At 38.7% G+C, this 17,858-nt stretch overlaps 1 protein-coding gene across 5 annotated transcripts in view; it reads left to right on the forward strand.

Annotated features, from left to right (window-relative positions):
• Positions 1–17,858, forward strand: part of SEC24C (SEC24 homolog C, COPII coat complex component) — a 110,894-nt gene that overhangs the window by 75,952 nt on the left and 17,084 nt on the right. For 2 of the 5 annotated variants that reach the window (XM_065068479.1, XM_065068478.1), the window contains 7 exons: positions 4,468–4,670; positions 9,885–10,026; positions 11,006–11,175; positions 12,473–12,889; positions 14,117–14,247; positions 15,458–15,526; positions 17,293–17,404. In XM_065068479.1, the coding sequence (XP_064924551.1) occupies positions 4,496–4,670; positions 9,885–10,026; positions 11,006–11,175; positions 12,473–12,889; positions 14,117–14,247; positions 15,458–15,526; positions 17,293–17,404 (1,216 nt within the window). In that variant the 5' untranslated portion in view covers positions 4,468–4,495. Of the gene's footprint in view, positions 1–4,467; positions 4,671–7,609; positions 7,694–9,884; positions 10,027–11,005; positions 11,176–12,472; positions 12,890–14,116; positions 14,248–15,457; positions 15,527–17,292; positions 17,405–17,858 lie in introns of all 5 variants that reach the window. The other 3 variants (XM_065068476.1, XM_065068477.1, XM_065068480.1) reach the window with 3 other exon arrangements.

Here is a 17,858-nt window from a genome sequence, read left to right on the forward strand (position 1 = left end):
TTTGGATTGATTTGGACAGATGTATGGGAGCCATCCTGTTATAATGGCCTGAGCAGTTCCAGATCTGTCTCTGACTTCCAGGATATAAGCTGCTTTTCCAGGATTTTCTGTAGAAAAACAAAACAGGAATTTCTTGTACCTGAAGAAACCCACGTGTTCCATGAGTGCTTGTGGAGGACCTAGTCAAGCAGTTGGAGAAACAAAAGCAAGGACATCTGCCTTTCAGAAGAGTGTTCTTTAGCTCCAGAGTCTAGGTCTTCCTAAGAATGGCATAATTTTGTTACTTCTCCAGAAAGTTGCAGAGCAGAAGCATTAAAAGCACTGTAGGTGATACTCTGAATTGGTCTCTGAGCATGCTGATTGTCCCCTTCTCTCCCACCTTTTAGAAATGGTTTTGATTTCTCTGTTCAGAAATCAAGTAGACGTATTTCTGTCAGTTTCAGCACAATATAGGGGACAATGTTGTCATTCTTTTAAGGATCAGTCTACCCAGAAGATGAAACAAACAAGCCTTTTATTTCGCTAGGACCAGTAAAAAAGATGCTAGCATCTTTCTGAAGGAAAGTAATTTTGCCGCGTGTGTTTCCTTTAGAAACCAATCAAGAACTGATGAGATCAAGCTTTTCAGTTTCAAAAGGGAATTCAACAGTGAATGCAGACCATAAAAATGATGAATATGCAGTTTTCAGTGATTTGGGTGATTTGCTGATTGAAACAAGCTCACATGAATCACTAAGTGTTTTTTTTTTTTAAAAGAAAACAGCTCATTAAAACTGGGCTGTAGTCTGCTTTGGATACTAAGGAATACGGAAACTATTGTAAAAGTTAAACGATTTTTCCTCTCCCAGATTACTGTGTGTTTTTCCCACAACCATTTGTTGCTGATGAGCACTGTTTGTCTGTCTTGTATAACAGTGTTCCAGTATGAATTTTAACTGTCTAATTATTTTGACCAGAACTTCCATGGTCAACTGCCTTTATACAGAGGAATAGAAAATGGCATAGAGTGACTGCTTCATACTTTGCAAGATAATTGTTATTTATATTAATGATTGCTTGCTGTCATACTGTTTTCCCAATAGCATGAGTCCTGCTATTTGATCTTTGTATATTGTAACTGCTGAGTAGTAATACAATGTTCAACAGCATGTTTTAATATTATATTTGGCCTCATTTTGGTCATGTGTCGCTACATGCAAAGGAATATTCTCAACATTTTTATCTAGTGAAACAGCCTATTTTCTCCATTTCTCCCTATCAGGTGTATATATTTCATTATTTCTGTGATTTTTTTTTCTTATTTTTTCTACATGTCACAAGACAGAGCGCATAAAATTCTCCCTTCCTTTCCTCTATATCTCTTCAAGTGACCAGGTTCTGATTTACATAGGTGTTTTTTGAGTGGAGACAAAATGAATGCTGTTTGATACAAATGACTTGTCCTGGGGGAGAAGAACAATGGGCTCATTCCAGGACAACTGTCTTCCCCCTTCTCAGAGGTGGAGGCTCTTGGCCCTGCCCCTTGTGGTATTCCACATCGGTGTTGAGTAAGCATGTCACTAGCCCTACGTTTGGAGCAAGTCAAGCAACCAAAGTAATGAAGCAACCTTGTCCTTGACTTCAACACCAGTGTATCTGCCCTTCTGTCAGTTGGGACACTGAGTTAGAACCATCTCCTTTGTGTAGCTACTTTTTCCTTAGAAAGTGTAGGAAATTATCTCAAAAATCTTTTCCTCTGTAAGACTTGCATTAAGTGAGCTTATCTCATGGTTTCAGTATTATTGCAGAGAGAGCAACAAGCTAACCAATATTGCCTGTTTAAGTGGGAAATACTGGTATTCACATGAGATAGGGGAGGGAAGACTGAAAAGATCATTGGGTAAGGTCACTTATTGAGTATACACTCGCAAGGGTCATGCTTGTGTTTTTGCCTCATCATGCTTTAAAAAAAAGAAAAGGAGGGGAAAACAAATAATGAAAGATTGATCTTCTCGGGCTCTGTAGTAATTTCTTGTTCAAAGATCTATTCAAGGATTTCTGTAGGTGTAACTTGTGAAGAATGTCTTAATGATTGTAGCCCAGGAGGTATCATGATATCCTGTAGGATGCTGCTCCTTTGCCTGCAGCTTTTCCTGGAGGGAGGACCTGTTAGTAAGAGCAGTGAGTAGAAGCCAAGTTCCTCATGGACAATCCAATAAGCAATAGTCAGGGCCAGGAGGAAGAGGAAGCAGCTCTCCTTCCTTGGCAGAAGACCTGCCTGGGTGTTCCATGATGTGTGGGTAGAGGAGTCTTCTCCCTGTAGTGCGCCTTCCCTTTACTCCCCCTTTGCAGGAGGAACTCTCCTGATTTACTATTTGCACTGATGGAAGGTGATTGAGTTAGGTCTGTAATTGCAGTGTGGTGATGCTGGTTGCCTGCCTGGGGAGGAAGAGGTTAACCTGCAGGGGAACTTGGGAAGGGAGCAGGTCCCAAAGTTCAAATTTCCTTGCCCCATGGCTGGTCAGGTTAGACTGTTCTGCAGAACTAAGTCAAAGGTGGTGTTGGAAACCAGGATCTTTATCAAGGACTCTCTTGCTGTCCTGCTTATCATGTGTAATCATGTTTAAAAATACTGCAGGCTAATAAAAAGTTCTGTCAGGTTGTAAGCTGTTGCAAGTGACATTAGATGTTACTTTCAAGACAAAATTACCTTTAAATATTTTAAGACAACTTTTTTTCTGAACAAAAGCGCCGTCATTACCTTTATACAGCTTGAAGAATAAAAATATAAAACCTAATTTATTTCGTTTCATATAAAGTTTAAGATCTAATTTCACAGTAACCATTAGCATTGTTAGTATTGACATTTGTCATGTTTGCTACCTGGAGTAGGTTAAATGTAGTATGTATGTATTTATTATGCTAGCTTTCTTCTGTAAGTAATAGATTGCTGTTTTGTGATATATGTATTTTCCCTTTATGAGATATATATATATATATATTTGGATGTGAAAGAATTTCTTTCTGCGTGGATGGTTCTTACAGAGCTGTACAACTGTTGTATAACTTGTTGAAATATTTCTTAGACATCATATTTTTGGTAATGTGAAGAACCAACCTTAGCATTGCTTGGCACACTCAAATCAATGTATAGGCAAAACAGCTGGTGTTTGTTATCCGCTTGAGTTAAGCTGTAGATTCCTTATTGGGATTTGTCTCTACTGGCTGATGGCTGTTGCAGCTGTATGTCTCCTCTGTGCTAAGATTGACTATGTATTTTTAATGCACAAGTTCATCATAGGGTTTGGAGAATAATATGAGGGCAAAATGAGTTATTTGCCTTACCTTAACTTTGCATTTTTATATAAACTGCAGTCTTTTAATAGAAAATTGCTCTAAACACACATTTCTTTACAGTGCTGGTGTAGATAGTCGTAGCTGAAGAAGGTAACAGTGACGTACAGAGTGTCCAAAGCAAGACAGGGGATGCAAAATATCCTTGAGAAATAGACCATCAGGGAATCTCCTGTCCATGAAGGCTTCTCCTTGTGTGTCCACAGCTCAAGGACTCTGTGGGTTATCTGCCTGCTTGGTACCATGGTGCTGTAATAACCGCCTGCCTGGTTTGGGCTCTCCTAGTGCCATTTCTGTTTTGATAGCGAGTCAACCGCTTTATACAGTTAGTTAGAGGAATTGGGAATCTGTACGTTAAGCAAGAGTTCTTGCACGACTTTGCTAAGAAACATCTCTCCTGCCTCTGATGCTCCGTTTCAGGTCATTCCCTTTTAGTGATGTCTTTGCTTGGGATGCTTTTCCGTTTTGGACATCTTTCTTAGATGAACATGCTGATTTTGGAATATCTTAGTTTTCTGAAATTTATGTACATAACAAGAACTTTAAATCATCTATTGTTAAAAAACAAACAAGCCCAAAAACTCTATATTGATCCTGTTCTGCATTCTATCAAACACCTCAAGAAGCAGCGTTATGGATGCTGGAGTGTGTGTTGCTTGTAGTGAGGAAGCATGATCATATAGACCAGCACAGAGATGAAAACTGAACTTGTTTAGTGTTATTGAAGTGTTGTTATGTTAAGGAGTCTCTCATCTTGTAATGAAATCTCTTTCTGTTGGTCTGATGTTCTCTGAGGTGGAAGTAGTTTGTAAGGTGTCGCAGGAAGCTTGATAATAATCTGCTATGGAGTGGCAAATTATGGTATATTTTTCCTACGAAGATGATCACAAGACTAACCAAGGTGAAGCAGCGGATAAGTTGATTAGAAAACATAGTTTCTGAAAATACTGTTTTCTAACTAGCTCTTGTAAAGCATTTATCTTACTTGAAAAAATTGCTGTGCAAGAGTAAATAACCATTAATGTTTTACTTTCCCTAGTATCTCAAGAGCTCTTGTTTCTGTGAAAACAGTAGAGAAGTTGGCCAGTCTGGTTTTATGTCTGCTAAAAGCCATTTTCCCCCCTCTTTTTGCAGGTAAGATTAGTTTGGGGATGTGAATAAAATGAGTGTAAACCAGCAAGCTCACACAGGGCCTCCTTATGGGCAACCTCAGCCTGGATATCAGGGTTACCAGCAGCCTGCCTACGGAGGACAGCCATTGCCAGGGGTTCCTCAGTCGCAATATGGAGCTTATAACGGGCCGATGCCAGGATATCAACAGCCAGTCCCTCCACAAGGTACTTCTCAGTCAAAACCTAATGATTGATAACCTGTGAATTGTTGCGCTCATGGATTTTTTTTCTGTATACTTCCTATTGTTAGTCTTAATTTTTTAGTAGAAATTATCTTTTCTTCTGTATGTGGCTTACATGATGTTAAAAATCATGGTCTTCCTGTACTTTCTGAGGTTATTATTCTGTCACTTGTCCATTTTAGTAGGGCTTACTCTTCTTGTAATAGCTCATAAAATTAACGTGTTGAGAAGCACAGCCTGCTTTTTTTCTGTGTTCCTGCCCTCACGGTACTGAAGCACATGACCAGGACTCCTGATGAGGTTATGTTGAGGGGCAGCAGTTAGGGACTGTAGCAGATTTATAACTGAGACTGCCTAACATTATCATGTAGAAAGTTCTGTTCTCCTTCCTGAAAGATTAGGACCTACAATTCTAGGCAGAAGTTGTATTTGGAGCTGTTTTCTCTAATGTCTTTAAAATCAATAGAGAGCTTGTGGACATGTGGGCAAGCTAATGTATTTCAGAATTTCCCTGGTTCTGCAGGATCATATCACTTGTTGGTTTTTTTTTGTTAAAAAAAAAAAAAAGCTGCTTTTTTCTGTTTTCAAAACAAAGGCTAACTTAAGATTATTAAAGAACCATAGGAGTCTGTGTTTCCAAGTACCTGAATTGCTTTAGGAGATTAATAGTGACTTTGACATCTGAAATGTAGAGGAGAAAACACTGTTGCTGAAAGTAGAAGTGTTTCTGCCTTTCAAAATCACATGGATGAATTCAGTTCTGCTGAGATAAGCACAACACAAACTTTCACTCTGAAATGTTTGTTTAGATTTCAGATCGATATTCCGAGGAGTGAGGAATATGCTAATCATGCTAATAGTCTCTGTATTATTCTCCCATCCAAATACATCTTGAATTTTTTGCAACTTCTTGAATTTTAAACTGAACTCAACAAGAAGGATAGAAGAAGCAAAGTATTTGTAGTTGTCTTGAAACTAACAGAAGTGGGAGACTGAAATCTGGGAGCTGAATGATTACCCCGTTGGCTTTTTTGTCTGGAGTTACCAGGGTAGTGGAGTAGAAGAAGAGTTAGTGTGGTGTGGTAAAGAATCTGTTATTCAGTTGCTCCATCTTCCTTTTCTTTCCTTAATCTTCTCTTCTCCTCCTCTCAATAGATCTCTTTCAACAGCACTTTTAATCTGTGAGTTTTGAACTAATTTCACAGAGGGTTTAAATTGCTATAAAAGTAATGAAAAGCAGCAGTGGGCAGAGGAAAGGAACGCTGCTCTCTGGGAAGAGGGGCAGAGCTCTGCCATGGAGCGCTCTCTTGGGCTGCTCAGTGTAGCCATTGACCAACAAGAGTTTCCTGTCCCATGCAAGGAATAGGGAGAAATTGGACTTGCTTCAGTGAGGGAGAGGAGATTTGAGAAGGACAAAGACTACTTCAGATTTGTTCAACAAGTTTAATCAGTGCAGCTATTTATAGAAAACAGGTTTTGTCTGAGAACAGTGTGAAGAATGTTTAGGATCTTTGTGAAAAGAAACTGATGAGCATCAGATACTTCAAGAATTATTTACAAGTCTGAAAAGCATTTCCTGTTAAGGGAGTTAAATTTTTCCTTCTGAATTATTTCTGATTTGCCTTTTTTAACTTCAGAACAAAAGAAATGTCATTCATAACAGCTCGGTAAGGACATAACTAGGAAGCTTGATAGCCTGCATATAAACTTGTGCAGATTAAAAATGCAGATCTTGTTTGTGCTAGTAATGATTGTAAAGTGGTTTGACACCGAGGGCCGCAAGGTGGTCTCATTTGGGCAACAGAAGTGTATTGCACTATTCTTAAGTAGGATCTTATGTACTGTATTGATATATCAGGGAAAGGCCACCCATTTGTGAAGATTTCTCTTCTGTCTTTTCTTATGAGACCATTCTTCCTAGGCTTACCAGACTGTATTAAGGAAATCTCAGTTGTCAAGTTGTGCATTTTGGACCTATTACTGTAAATCTAGAAGGAAGGAATGTAAAATTCAGAGCACTAGCACAACAGCCAGAAGTTGACCTGTCAGTAGCTCCTGAAGATGGCATTCAGGTGAAAATAGGCAAACAAGCAAAGCACTATCAAAGAGAGCAGATAGGTGATAGTGAAGACAGTGGCAGTTATCCTTTCTACCCCCGTCTCCAACGTATTCTGTTTATTGCTTGTCTTTGTAGCAAGATCCGTTGTAGCTGCATAACGTAGAGAGAATTAATTTCAGAGGCCCTAAGTAATAGAAATTTAGTGAACACTGAGGGATAAAAGGAAAACTGTCAATGTTATTCTGTGATCTCAAAGTAGTTGTCTTAGGGATTTATTTTTAACAATAAAATTTCTTGGAGGATTGAGTGGAGAAGTGTTGGGAGCAGGTGCCATCCTCAGTCAAGGAGCCTTTTGCATCTGGTTTACGTGGCAAGCCCTAGCTCTAACTAGTGGAAACATAGGAATTCAGTGCCAGTGATGCTCCTCTTGCTGGGGACCAGGAGCAGAGTACTGTGCTGCCAGCTGAAAATAGCTGCTGCTTGTTATGAGCATGTTGGAAGAACCAGGACAATTTTGCACCAGCCTATCAGTTTCCTGCTGATGAAATCACGCAGTTGAAAGTGCAAACACTGTTATCTGAATACCAGTAAGAATTATACCGCTGCTGGATTGTTTTACATAGACTTAGTTTACGATACTATTACCACTTGTATTAACATTGATATATTAACTATGTTGGTAATATACATTGTGCAAGATAGAACAGTGAGAGGGAGTATAGCTTAAGGAATAATGTGCTAAATGTGACATGGATTTTATGTATATGAAATTTTCTGCACTAGGTACTGTTCTCAGCCTTGGAAACACTGTCTCTTGGTGCTTTTTCTCAGGCTTGATTTACTGGTGTATTCTGTCTTTCCAGGTTACTTTCCTTCCTTGGGGTTCCCTTCAAAGGGCTCTCCTGTATCTCTCAACTCTGATACTTCTCTTGCACCCAATTTCATAGGTAAATGGTGTCCTTTCTGTGGGAGTATTTGTGCTGTGCTGCTTCTTCTGTGCCAAGTTCCCATTTAATATGGATATTTATCTCAAAGGTGTGGGTACCTGATTATTCAGGCGGAGGTGGGTGGGACGCTTCCCAATCTATTCGTAGGTAGCACTCCAGAAACGTAAATAGGCTGTGAAGAAATAATCCTAGTGGAAATCCCTTATGCCTGCAGATTCATAGATAAAACCTGACTTGTGACTAATGTTTTCTGAAGTCTGATTTCAAAACCTGAATTGGCTGAATCAGGTTCTGTCAGGGAGAAACCTTAGTTTAAAAGAATGCAGTCTCCCACTTGAGAGAGAACTAAAACATGAGGTTTGAAATGATAGCATTGCCATGAAGAAATGAAAAATCTACTCAAGCACCAGGAAGTTGTTATTGGAAGTCATGGAATATTTGTAAGTTGTGTTTTAATTTAAGGGAAAAAATAAGCTTTTAGCTTCCTGGACTAAGCCAAATAAATTATGATTCCAAAAGCTATGGCTTGAAGAAAGCAACACTTTTGCAAAGCTAGCAAGCAAAATGTAAGAATTAGAAACACTGCAAGAAATCATATTGTACCTTTCCTTCTTTCCAACTTTGGGAAGTATTTTGGAAGAGCCATTGCTAGCAGTGTCAAAAACTAGGCCAAGACCATATAGTCTCAAGGCCTTAAGTAAAATCACAGGCATTTCCTGTTTTGCTCTAATCTACCTCTATTTTGAGGTCTCTGAGTAAGAAAAATATCTCAAAGGTGCTGAAGGGGAACTTCAGGATTTCTCAAGAGCAATGACCTTAAAATAATAAACCACTAGGTATTCATACCTGTTCAAGTGAAATTTTTTCAATGGCTATTTGAGCAGTCTGTGATAATGGTTGCAGAAGTATATTTGTTACAAGAACAAGAAGACTTCAGAAGCTTTTTCTGAAGTAAGCATGTATTTATCAAATTGCATGCCTTTTGAAATTAAGGGGGGGAGGAAGTTAACATAAACAAAAAGAAGTATAGGATCTCTCCAGGTATTGGATTAAATATGCTTTCAAAGACAAAGATAACACCAAACAATTTACATATGCTATCAAAGGAAAGATATTCGAAATAGATGAAAGTATATGAGATTAACTGAAAAGGTATCACAAAAGACATTCAGAAATAGAAATACCACACTACATACAAAAAGTTAGAGATCAGGAAATGCTTGGCAGGAGAAACAGTAAGACAAAGGTGCTGTAACAGCACTTTAGAAAACACAAGATTTAATGAGCTGAAGGTATATAAAAATGATAAATGTCTCTGGAAATAATTAAGTCCTAAGTCTCAAAATGAAGAACAGTAGGAGGTTTAGTAATAAAGAAAAAAGCCCCAAGAAATCACTGGTTATTCATACAAGGTCTAGTTAATCCCTTCTTTGAATTTACATTGGCAAGCTTACTATGAATTACATGTAGAAGATAAGATAAAAATATATTAGTTGAAACATCATGCTTTGATATATAAATTATATTGTAGAACTGAAAAAAAGCTTATCTTATTTCCTGTTTCATAAGGGTTCATCACAATAAGGTTTCAGTGTCCCTTTTAAACTTGTCACGCTGGTCACTGTCAGAGACGCAGCAGTGTTTATGTGCTGCCCTGGTCTCATGAGGCAGTTTACTCTATTTAGTCATGTATATTTAATGATAACCCATACATGAAGTGTGTTCCCTTGTGGTTCGCAATCACGGTCATATGGTTGTTCTAATTATCAGCATTTTAAACTCAGATAACCTACTTACCTTTCAAGTCGGGAAAACTGACCTGTAACAAACATATGGTTTCATGTGAATACTTTTCTTGGTCTGGATACCTTACTGACAAGATACCATTATTTTCTTCATCAAAAGATGAAATTGTCTTTTGAAGACCCTCCACAGTACATATTTTCTACGTGGTCTGTGTAGAGATGTTGACCGGTGACATTGGCTAAAAATATTTTTGCTTTTAGTTTTGCTACTTCTAATATGGTTATATAAATTATTTGTCGTTCATGGATTATTGATACATCAATTTGGCCACTGCTAGGCTGTTCCTGCACTTTTTTTATTGCCTGGAGTTTTCATGGTGATTGGTTCAAGCCCTTGTTTCTGCAATGTGTGACTTCATTTTTTTATTTTCCCCTTATGTGTGTAGGTTTAGTAAGAGCCCCTCCAACATCTGGAGCTCCTCCTCCAGCCTCTGAAGCATCTCTTCCTTCTGGCCACTTGGCATACAGTCAGTATGGACACGAAGATGTGCAGAACGGGGTTCCAGCCTCAGCAGCCCCAATGCAGAGGTACATACAAGAAGAGCAAATCATAACAAAGACCTACCTTGGTAAACCTGTGCTAGGTCTAGACCTTTTAGGATCTGAAACAAACTGAATACTTCATTTTTCCTGTGGTGGATGTTGAATTTGTTTATTGCTTCCTTATTGTTTTTAAACAACGTTTTGCCATAGGAGTATTTGTTAGACAATAAGAATCTCTGGAGATGAAAAACTTCTGGAAGGATTTGAGCAGATGTCAGTGACTGATCAAAACCACTTCTCTGAAGACTTTCTATGGGGTAGTCATTTTCCCATAAGGAATTTTCTGATTCCCTTGATCTGTCGTGTTTTAAAACAATTACATCCACACAGCTGTAGTATTTGATTTCTTGGCAGTGTGAATTGATCTGTCTGGAGCATGTTGCTGTCTGTCATTACTGAGTAATTCCTTAGGATTGGTTCTGGGTCCTTTTCTGTCCATTGTGGATCCCTAAATTATCCTCATCTAAAGCTCTTGGGCATCTTCTCCAGAAAGATAGTGCCATTACCTCTGTGGTGAAAGTGGCAGCAGCTCTCACTGCTTCATTCTGATTACCGGTTATGGGGGAAGGTGTTTGTTTTTTGTTTCCTTCTGGTGAAGTTTAGCACTATCAGCTGGAGAGTCCAAATCCTTTGAGCAACAGAGCATTCTTACATAGCTGTGCAGGCCTTACTGTTGCTCACTCTGTAGACTCTGTTGCAGTATTTCTGATTGGCATTGACTAAAATGGAATTAACAAAAAAATGCTATAAATATAGAATTTGTATTTTAAGAACTAATAGATTTTTTTGATGAAGGGGATTCAGGTTCATGCAGGATATGTGGTTATATTTCCAAAACTGAACTACAGTGCTTCATGTAAATAATTGAGATCCAGCTAGTGTTTACATGCTAGAAAAAAAATAAAATGCACATTTGTAACTGCTTGTATAATGGGGAATCCAAGTTTCTCATCTTCCTTCTCAGGCCACCTGCTTCTAAGCCATTTCTGCCAGGCTCAGCACCCACGCCTGTCCAGCAATATGGTCCTCGCCCAGCCAGTGTACAGCAGCTCGGCAATCACATGGCAGGGATGACGATTGGCACTACTGCTGGTACTACAGCCTCTGCTCCTCCCCCAGCTGGACTGGGCTATGGTGAGGATTCCTGGCTACAGAAATATTCTGTTTCTTTTCATTTACACTAGAAATTTCAGAAAAGATTTGCTCTTGTCAGTGATTCATTACCATACAGTGATGAAAATTCTCTGGATGTAGTAAATGAGAGTTTCCTTGACTAATAGGGTCATTGTTAGGGAAAACACAACTGAGACTATTGCAGCAAACAGTCCAGGAAGTACTGCAGGACAAGAGTAACAACAGAGAATAACAATATTTCTCCTCAGGCAGGTGAATCTTGGTGTGAAACACAGAAACCACCTTTCCTGAAGTAAGCTGTTGGAGAGTCTACATGCCTTGCCACTGTTGTGCAGCAGCCCAGTCAAAAAAAAAAAAAAAAAGAAAAAGTTCATTAAATCAGAAAAGACTGAAATTATTCTGTGAAGTTGAGAAGAAACTTACTGAAACAGTATCAACTGATTTTAGCTATTTTTTTCTATTGTATTACATCTACAGACCCACTGGTGTAGATTGCAGGACTTTTATAATTGAAGACTAGAGGCTTGTCTTTAATATGTGTAAGCTCGTCTGGCTACACTTTAATGTTTTGGTAAAGTAGTTTTTGACAAGCATCTCTCATACTTTAATGCAGACTTTATAGGAAAATTAGGAGTAGGGAATGCAAATTTCTTTAGCCTTTTGGCAATGTGTTTGCCTAAAATTATCCTCTGAAATAGTACACTTGTAAATACAGTAGATTCTAGTTCCATGCTATTACAACCATGAAGCTCAAATCCATTCTTGAACTCAAGAAATCAGTAGACAGACTTATGGTTGTTCTTTTTTTGCCCCTTTTTTCTGTCCCTAAATCCTGAAATGTGTTCTGATTGTGTAAAATAAAAAGCTCAGACTTTGAGAGGACAATGAAGGATCTATCAAGTCTCAGGTCCCTTGGAGGAGTTTCAACTCTGATCAGTTTAGGAGGGTGTTCACTTAAGGTTTGTCTCTATTAGTATTTATCTGAAGATGAGAAAGTGGTGGACCTGTTTAGATGATCTAGAGCAGTGGTTTCCAACTCATTTTCACCAGAGGCCACATCAGCCTCGCGGTTAACTTCAAAGGGCGGAATGTAATTTTAGGACTGTAGAAATGTAACTACTCCTATATTCATACAGTCCTAAAATTACATTTGGCCCTTTGAAGGCAACCGTGAGGCTGATGTGGCCCTCAGTGAAAATGAGTTTAACACTCCTGATCCAAAGCAAACAGGTTTTGCTTGCATCTTAATTGTCTTGAGGATAGAAGAAAATGATATTTTATTTTCTTTTCTTATCAGGTCCCCCAACATCAGTTCCCCCAGTCTCAGGATCTGGTCTCTACACACCTTACACTGCAAGCCCAGGACCACCTCCTACCAGTGTGTCTCAGGGTCTTCCTTTGGCACAGCCCCCGTTTCCTGGTCAACGCCTACCTGCTCAAGTCCTTGCTTTTGCCCCACCTCCCCCTTCTACAGGGACTGGACCTTCCTCTTACCCTCCTACCACAGGTGCCCCAAGGCCACCTACCTTGCCCGGTCCACCGCTGCCTGGGCAGACAGTTGCTGGACCACCAGCCTTCCAGCCCAATCACGTGTCCTCACCACCACCTCCACCAGCTATGTCGGGGCCGCACCCTGGGCCTCCCATGGGTGGCCTCCATGGACCACCTCCTCCCACTCATCCTCCTCAGCCAGGATACCAAATGCAGCAGAACGGTGAGTATTCCTGCTATGGGAATTGCAAGTTACGTGTGGTGTTTGTGTGCTGCAAAGTGGGAACTGGATTTCAGGTTTCTGACTTGAAGGCTTCTGGCTGCACTTCAGAGCTTCCCTCTTGTTTTGCCTTTGCTCATATCTGAAGGACAAATCCAAGACAAACAACAGGATGTATCATTCTAAGATATTTGTTATACAGGTTTTAATCAGATTAATGTAACGAAAGGAATCCTAGCTTACTTGGTCAAAAAGTTGTTTAAGAATTAATGCCATAATTCTACAAGAATTTGTGGTCAAATTTGTATTATGAACTTTAATGTCTACAACCTCATCTGTTCAAATTAGGGATTGGAAATACTGAAAAGCTTTATTATCTTTTTAAAATTTGTGGCCAGTGTGCATATACAATGTGTATGAAAGTTGTTAAATGTTGAGGAGTTGCTACTTTTTCTTCTTTAATTCACAAAACTGTATATTTATCTTCTTGTTGAACCTTTTACATTTTGTGTGTGCTTAGAAGTAATATCAGTTAAGCTTTCTGAATTATAAGTTTTGGCTGATTTTTCATCAATAACATTTACAGACAGCTAGGATAAAGTAATCATATGCAAGTGTCAGGATTGAGAATCCCATTCCCCATGCAGCTTTGCCCAACTGGCCAGGTAATTTGCTTAAAAATATCTGCCCAAATTGCTATGAATTGTAAAAACACTAATGGGGCAAATTATGCTGTTATTCCATAATGGACTGAAAATGTCTACAGTATTATGAAATAACTTCAGGTAGTTACAAAACAGAAGAGATAATCACACATTAACCTGTTAATGTGTAATTTCAGACAAGCCCAAACTGCCCAAGAGAACTCCTTGCATACCTTTGGTTTGAGGAATTATGTTTCACCCATTAGCTATTTTGCTTTTGTGTGTTCACTTTCTATTAGGCAGTTCTGCAGTTTAACTTAAATGTTCATAGTGCATGATCTTAATGCATATTTTAATCATACTTTTCTAAAAATAGTTAGTCTAAAAAGTGTGTTACCTTAAGTCTGGTTTTAAGGAGAACTGTATCCATCAGTTTATTGGCTCATTGATAAAGGTGTACAGGTCTAAGCTGAAGCACTGTGATATCCTAATTAACTGAAAAGCATGTGACTTTCTTGTTGACAGGAAAAATGAGGAAACACCTGCTATTAGCCATTGTTTGATTTTGCTGTCCCTTTCTTCTAAGGTTCCTTTGGGCAAGTGAGGGGTCCTCAACCAAACTATGGAGGAGCCTATCCAGGAACACCAAATTATGGGAGTCAGCCTGGACCACCACCTCCACCAAAACGCTTAGATCCAGATTCCATTCCTAGCCCTGTAAGCTTACTTCAGTCTTGGTAGTGTGAACTCTTCCATAGTGTCTTTACATAAAACAGAACTGACAAAGACCAAAGCTGAAAACAGGTTTATCGTTCCAAAGAACATCAGTCTGTTCTCCTGCTTACTTTTCTTGTATATTCAGCTTCAGTCTTTTGTTATGAGTAAGCCTGAAGCAGTATTTTTCTTGGCGAAGAAAGAGCACTGCATATGCAAATCAATGCTATAATTCCTCAGGCCTCTTTCTGTACTACGTTACATTTTGAGAATCCTTGAGTGCTTTGATTAAGCTTATTTCTCCATTTCTGGATTCTTTCTTGATGACTGTCCAAGGTGAACTAATTACAGGTTTTGAGGTGACCACCTGTGAACTGTATGATCCAAGTTTAAAGTATGGTTAATAGGACTTGATTGTAGTGCTTTTCCTTTCTCTTTTCCTATAATCTGTCAAAAAGCTTGTTGGCATTTTTTTGGTCATTAAATCATTACACTACTTCAGTCAAACAGTCAGACAGACAACTCCTCCAATTGGTATTATCTTTCAGAATGGAGGTTCTGAGAAAGGATGAGCAGTGATGTGTAATGGTTAGCAACGATGCATAATATTAAGCCTGAAAGTATTATTGCTGATAGTAGTTTGACAACAGGAAACCTTTCTAGGTTACTGCTTGCAATCGGTTTACTTAAAAACTATAAAAATAGTTTTACCTTGATTTACATCTTAGATCTGGACTGGTGCTGTTCAGAAGTAACTGCTATTCAAAAAAGATGATCTGGTTAGACTCCAGGTTTATGTAAAGTTTATGACCATATTTTTTTCATAGAAGAAAAGTAGTCTTTAATTGCTTGCCTGCTTCCCTTCTCTCCCCACTAAATAAGATCTCAAATGGCTTGCGTCAGCTGCCTTCATTTTAGCATGTTCTTAAAGCATAAATCCTGAACTTCTAACTGAAATGAGCACGTGAGCCACTGCCTCTCTTAGCAATGCCTTCGGAGCCCAGGCCCTACATCCTGGCAAAGCTGGGTTTGGGATCAGCACATGCTGCAGAAGCGGATGTTTCCTGTTGCATGAACCAATATCCAAATGTATCTAATTCCAGTGCTACAGGTGTGGGTAGAGAGAAGTAACACTGTTACTTTTTGTTTTATTATTCTCTTTTCTTTTTCCTTTTTTTTTTTTGTGGCACTCTGTTATTTTTTTTTAAAAAAGCAACTTAATGAGCTGCCACCCCAGCAGAAACCCAGGCACAGAATAGACCCAGATGCAATTCCTAGTCCAGTAAGTGCTGTATATGTGTCGATTGTAGTCTGTGTGTTGGTGACCATCTGTGCATGCCTGCAACCTGAACTTCACCTCACTAACCATCCATCATTAATCCTTTACCCTTTCCTTGCTGTCTTCTTCTTGCCTTCTAAAAATGAGTAACATTACACCACAAGAGGAGGTTAAAAATCTTCTCTTCCTTGATGAATGGCGAGACAATAGAAAGCAGACTTGCAGAAACAGATCATGAAGAATGTCTCCCCATCACTTTGTCTGATCTATTAAATACCTTTTTCATCCGATTCCAACTGACAGTTTTAGCGTAAGCCATCAGTATCATTGTCCGTACAATGTGTGTCTCGTGTTAACATACACAGAGCATGAGCCTTTGTAGCCATATTTCCTACCAGTTTTGAGCAGAATTTGATTATTCTTCTTGTTGATATACCAGTACTGAGCTAGTGCTTTGACGGTCTAAAATTGCAGATGAACTGTTTTATTTTGATGTTAATTCCTGATGTAAATCTTCTAGTAGATTAATATGAGGCATGGGGAGCTATGAACATTCTCTCATTATCTGTACTCATACATAACCATTAGATTTTGAATTTGAAAATCTAATGTTTATGTGTAGAGAATCTTACCTAAAGAAAGAAAAAAGCAGCTACCTTTTGGATTGAAAGTAAACACGTTTGACTTTCCATTACCATCATATCACTTCTTCCTCGTTTAGCCAAAGTTGATCATACAAGAGGAACCAGTGGTGAGATCACAATGTCAGTCAGTCTGTAGAAGTTTGAAGTGGGACTAGGTTTATTCTAGAGCACTAACTGCTGACGCTATGGGAGGCGTTCTGCTGGCAGCTTGGAATCCTTAGTGAGAGGGTAGAAGTTCTGCCATGCAAACTTCTGCATTTCACAATTCACTCTAGGCAAAAGTATATGTGTTTGGTGGCAAAATAAGATCAGAAAAATGATTGCTGACTTTAATGCTTTCATTTGAGTACCTGTATGGAAATATAATTAAAATTGTATATTACTTCAATTTTCTATTCTTACGCAAAGGTCAGAGGATATTTTGGTCAAGGAAAACTGTTTAATGTGTTTCCATTATCTTAAGCATATTTACATTAATGAAGAATTTCAAATACTAAGAGATTTAAGATTTTTACTGGCTTGTGAAGTTTAAGCTTGATTTACTGACAATTCTACTGAAACGTCACTTTCCACAACCCCAGAATTCAAATCATAAACTCTTGAGCACCACAGAGTAATGAGGACTTCCACCTGAGCTTGCAAGCATCTGTCTTTAGGTCGGAGTTATAGTGGTTAGAAATAAGCTCATACTATGAAAACAGTGGTAACGTGACAGAAAGGAAAAGTCAGGTTATCTGTAGAGCTTCACCCTGAGGCTTACAGAAGCTTGTAATTTCAATTTGGCTAGGACCAGTATACAGGGGAATACTACCAAAAATTCATTTATTGATCTGTGGCTAGAAGAACTCAGATCAGGCCTCAAAACACAAAATACGCTACTACTCAAAATACCTGGGGAGAAATCCTGTTTGTAACTTGTAATTTATTGTTAGTCATTAAGTACTATTTAAAATAAAACTGAGAGGTGACTGCTTGACAAAACTTATTTGCTTTAGACTTTTTATTTTTAGAGATAGTAGTGTTTGCCTCAGGTCCCCTTTTAACTGCCTTACAGATATAAATTTTGTATTTTACAGTACTTTGAAATCAAGCCTCCAAATATTAATGTGGTGTTTTCCATCATAGATTCAAGTGATTGAAGATGACAGAAGTAACCGTGGGTCAGAACCATTTGTCACTGGAGTGAGAGGGCAGGTTCCACCTCTTGTTACTACAAATTTCTTGGTCAAGGATCAAGGTAAAATCTTTTTCTTTTCCTAAATAAACAAAGCACAAACCCCGAAAAGTCATTGACAGAACTACCCGTATCTCTACATGAAAAGTTTGAGGAATTATTTCAGTGGCTGGGCATGTGTGTTTCACCAGCATAAACTTAGTTTCAAGTCCTATGTTGATTTGATCTCAATTTAGATTCTTCTGATTGTTTGGTAGTTAGTAACCAATTAGCAACTAAAAAATGTTTTCCAAGGCAAATACCCAGGACCAGCATTAGCAGGGATGTCAGAAAGCAGCAAATGAAGCCTCTTGTGTAGAGCTGTATCAACAACAGTTGATTGGACTGGGAACTGTATTTTTTAAATCACGAATGGGTTGTCAATTGGTCTGTGGGCTTCACAGAGAAAGGATATTTCATCTTTTAATTTCCCGTGCTTTACTGGAGATTCTAAGCTCTCTTAACTTTGGAATCCGAT

Source organism: Columba livia, chromosome 6 (genome assembly GCF_036013475.1).
Source record: "Columba livia isolate bColLiv1 breed racing homer chromosome 6, bColLiv1.pat.W.v2, whole genome shotgun sequence".
In the NCBI taxonomy this organism is placed as follows: domain Eukaryota; kingdom Metazoa; phylum Chordata; class Aves; order Columbiformes; family Columbidae; genus Columba; species Columba livia.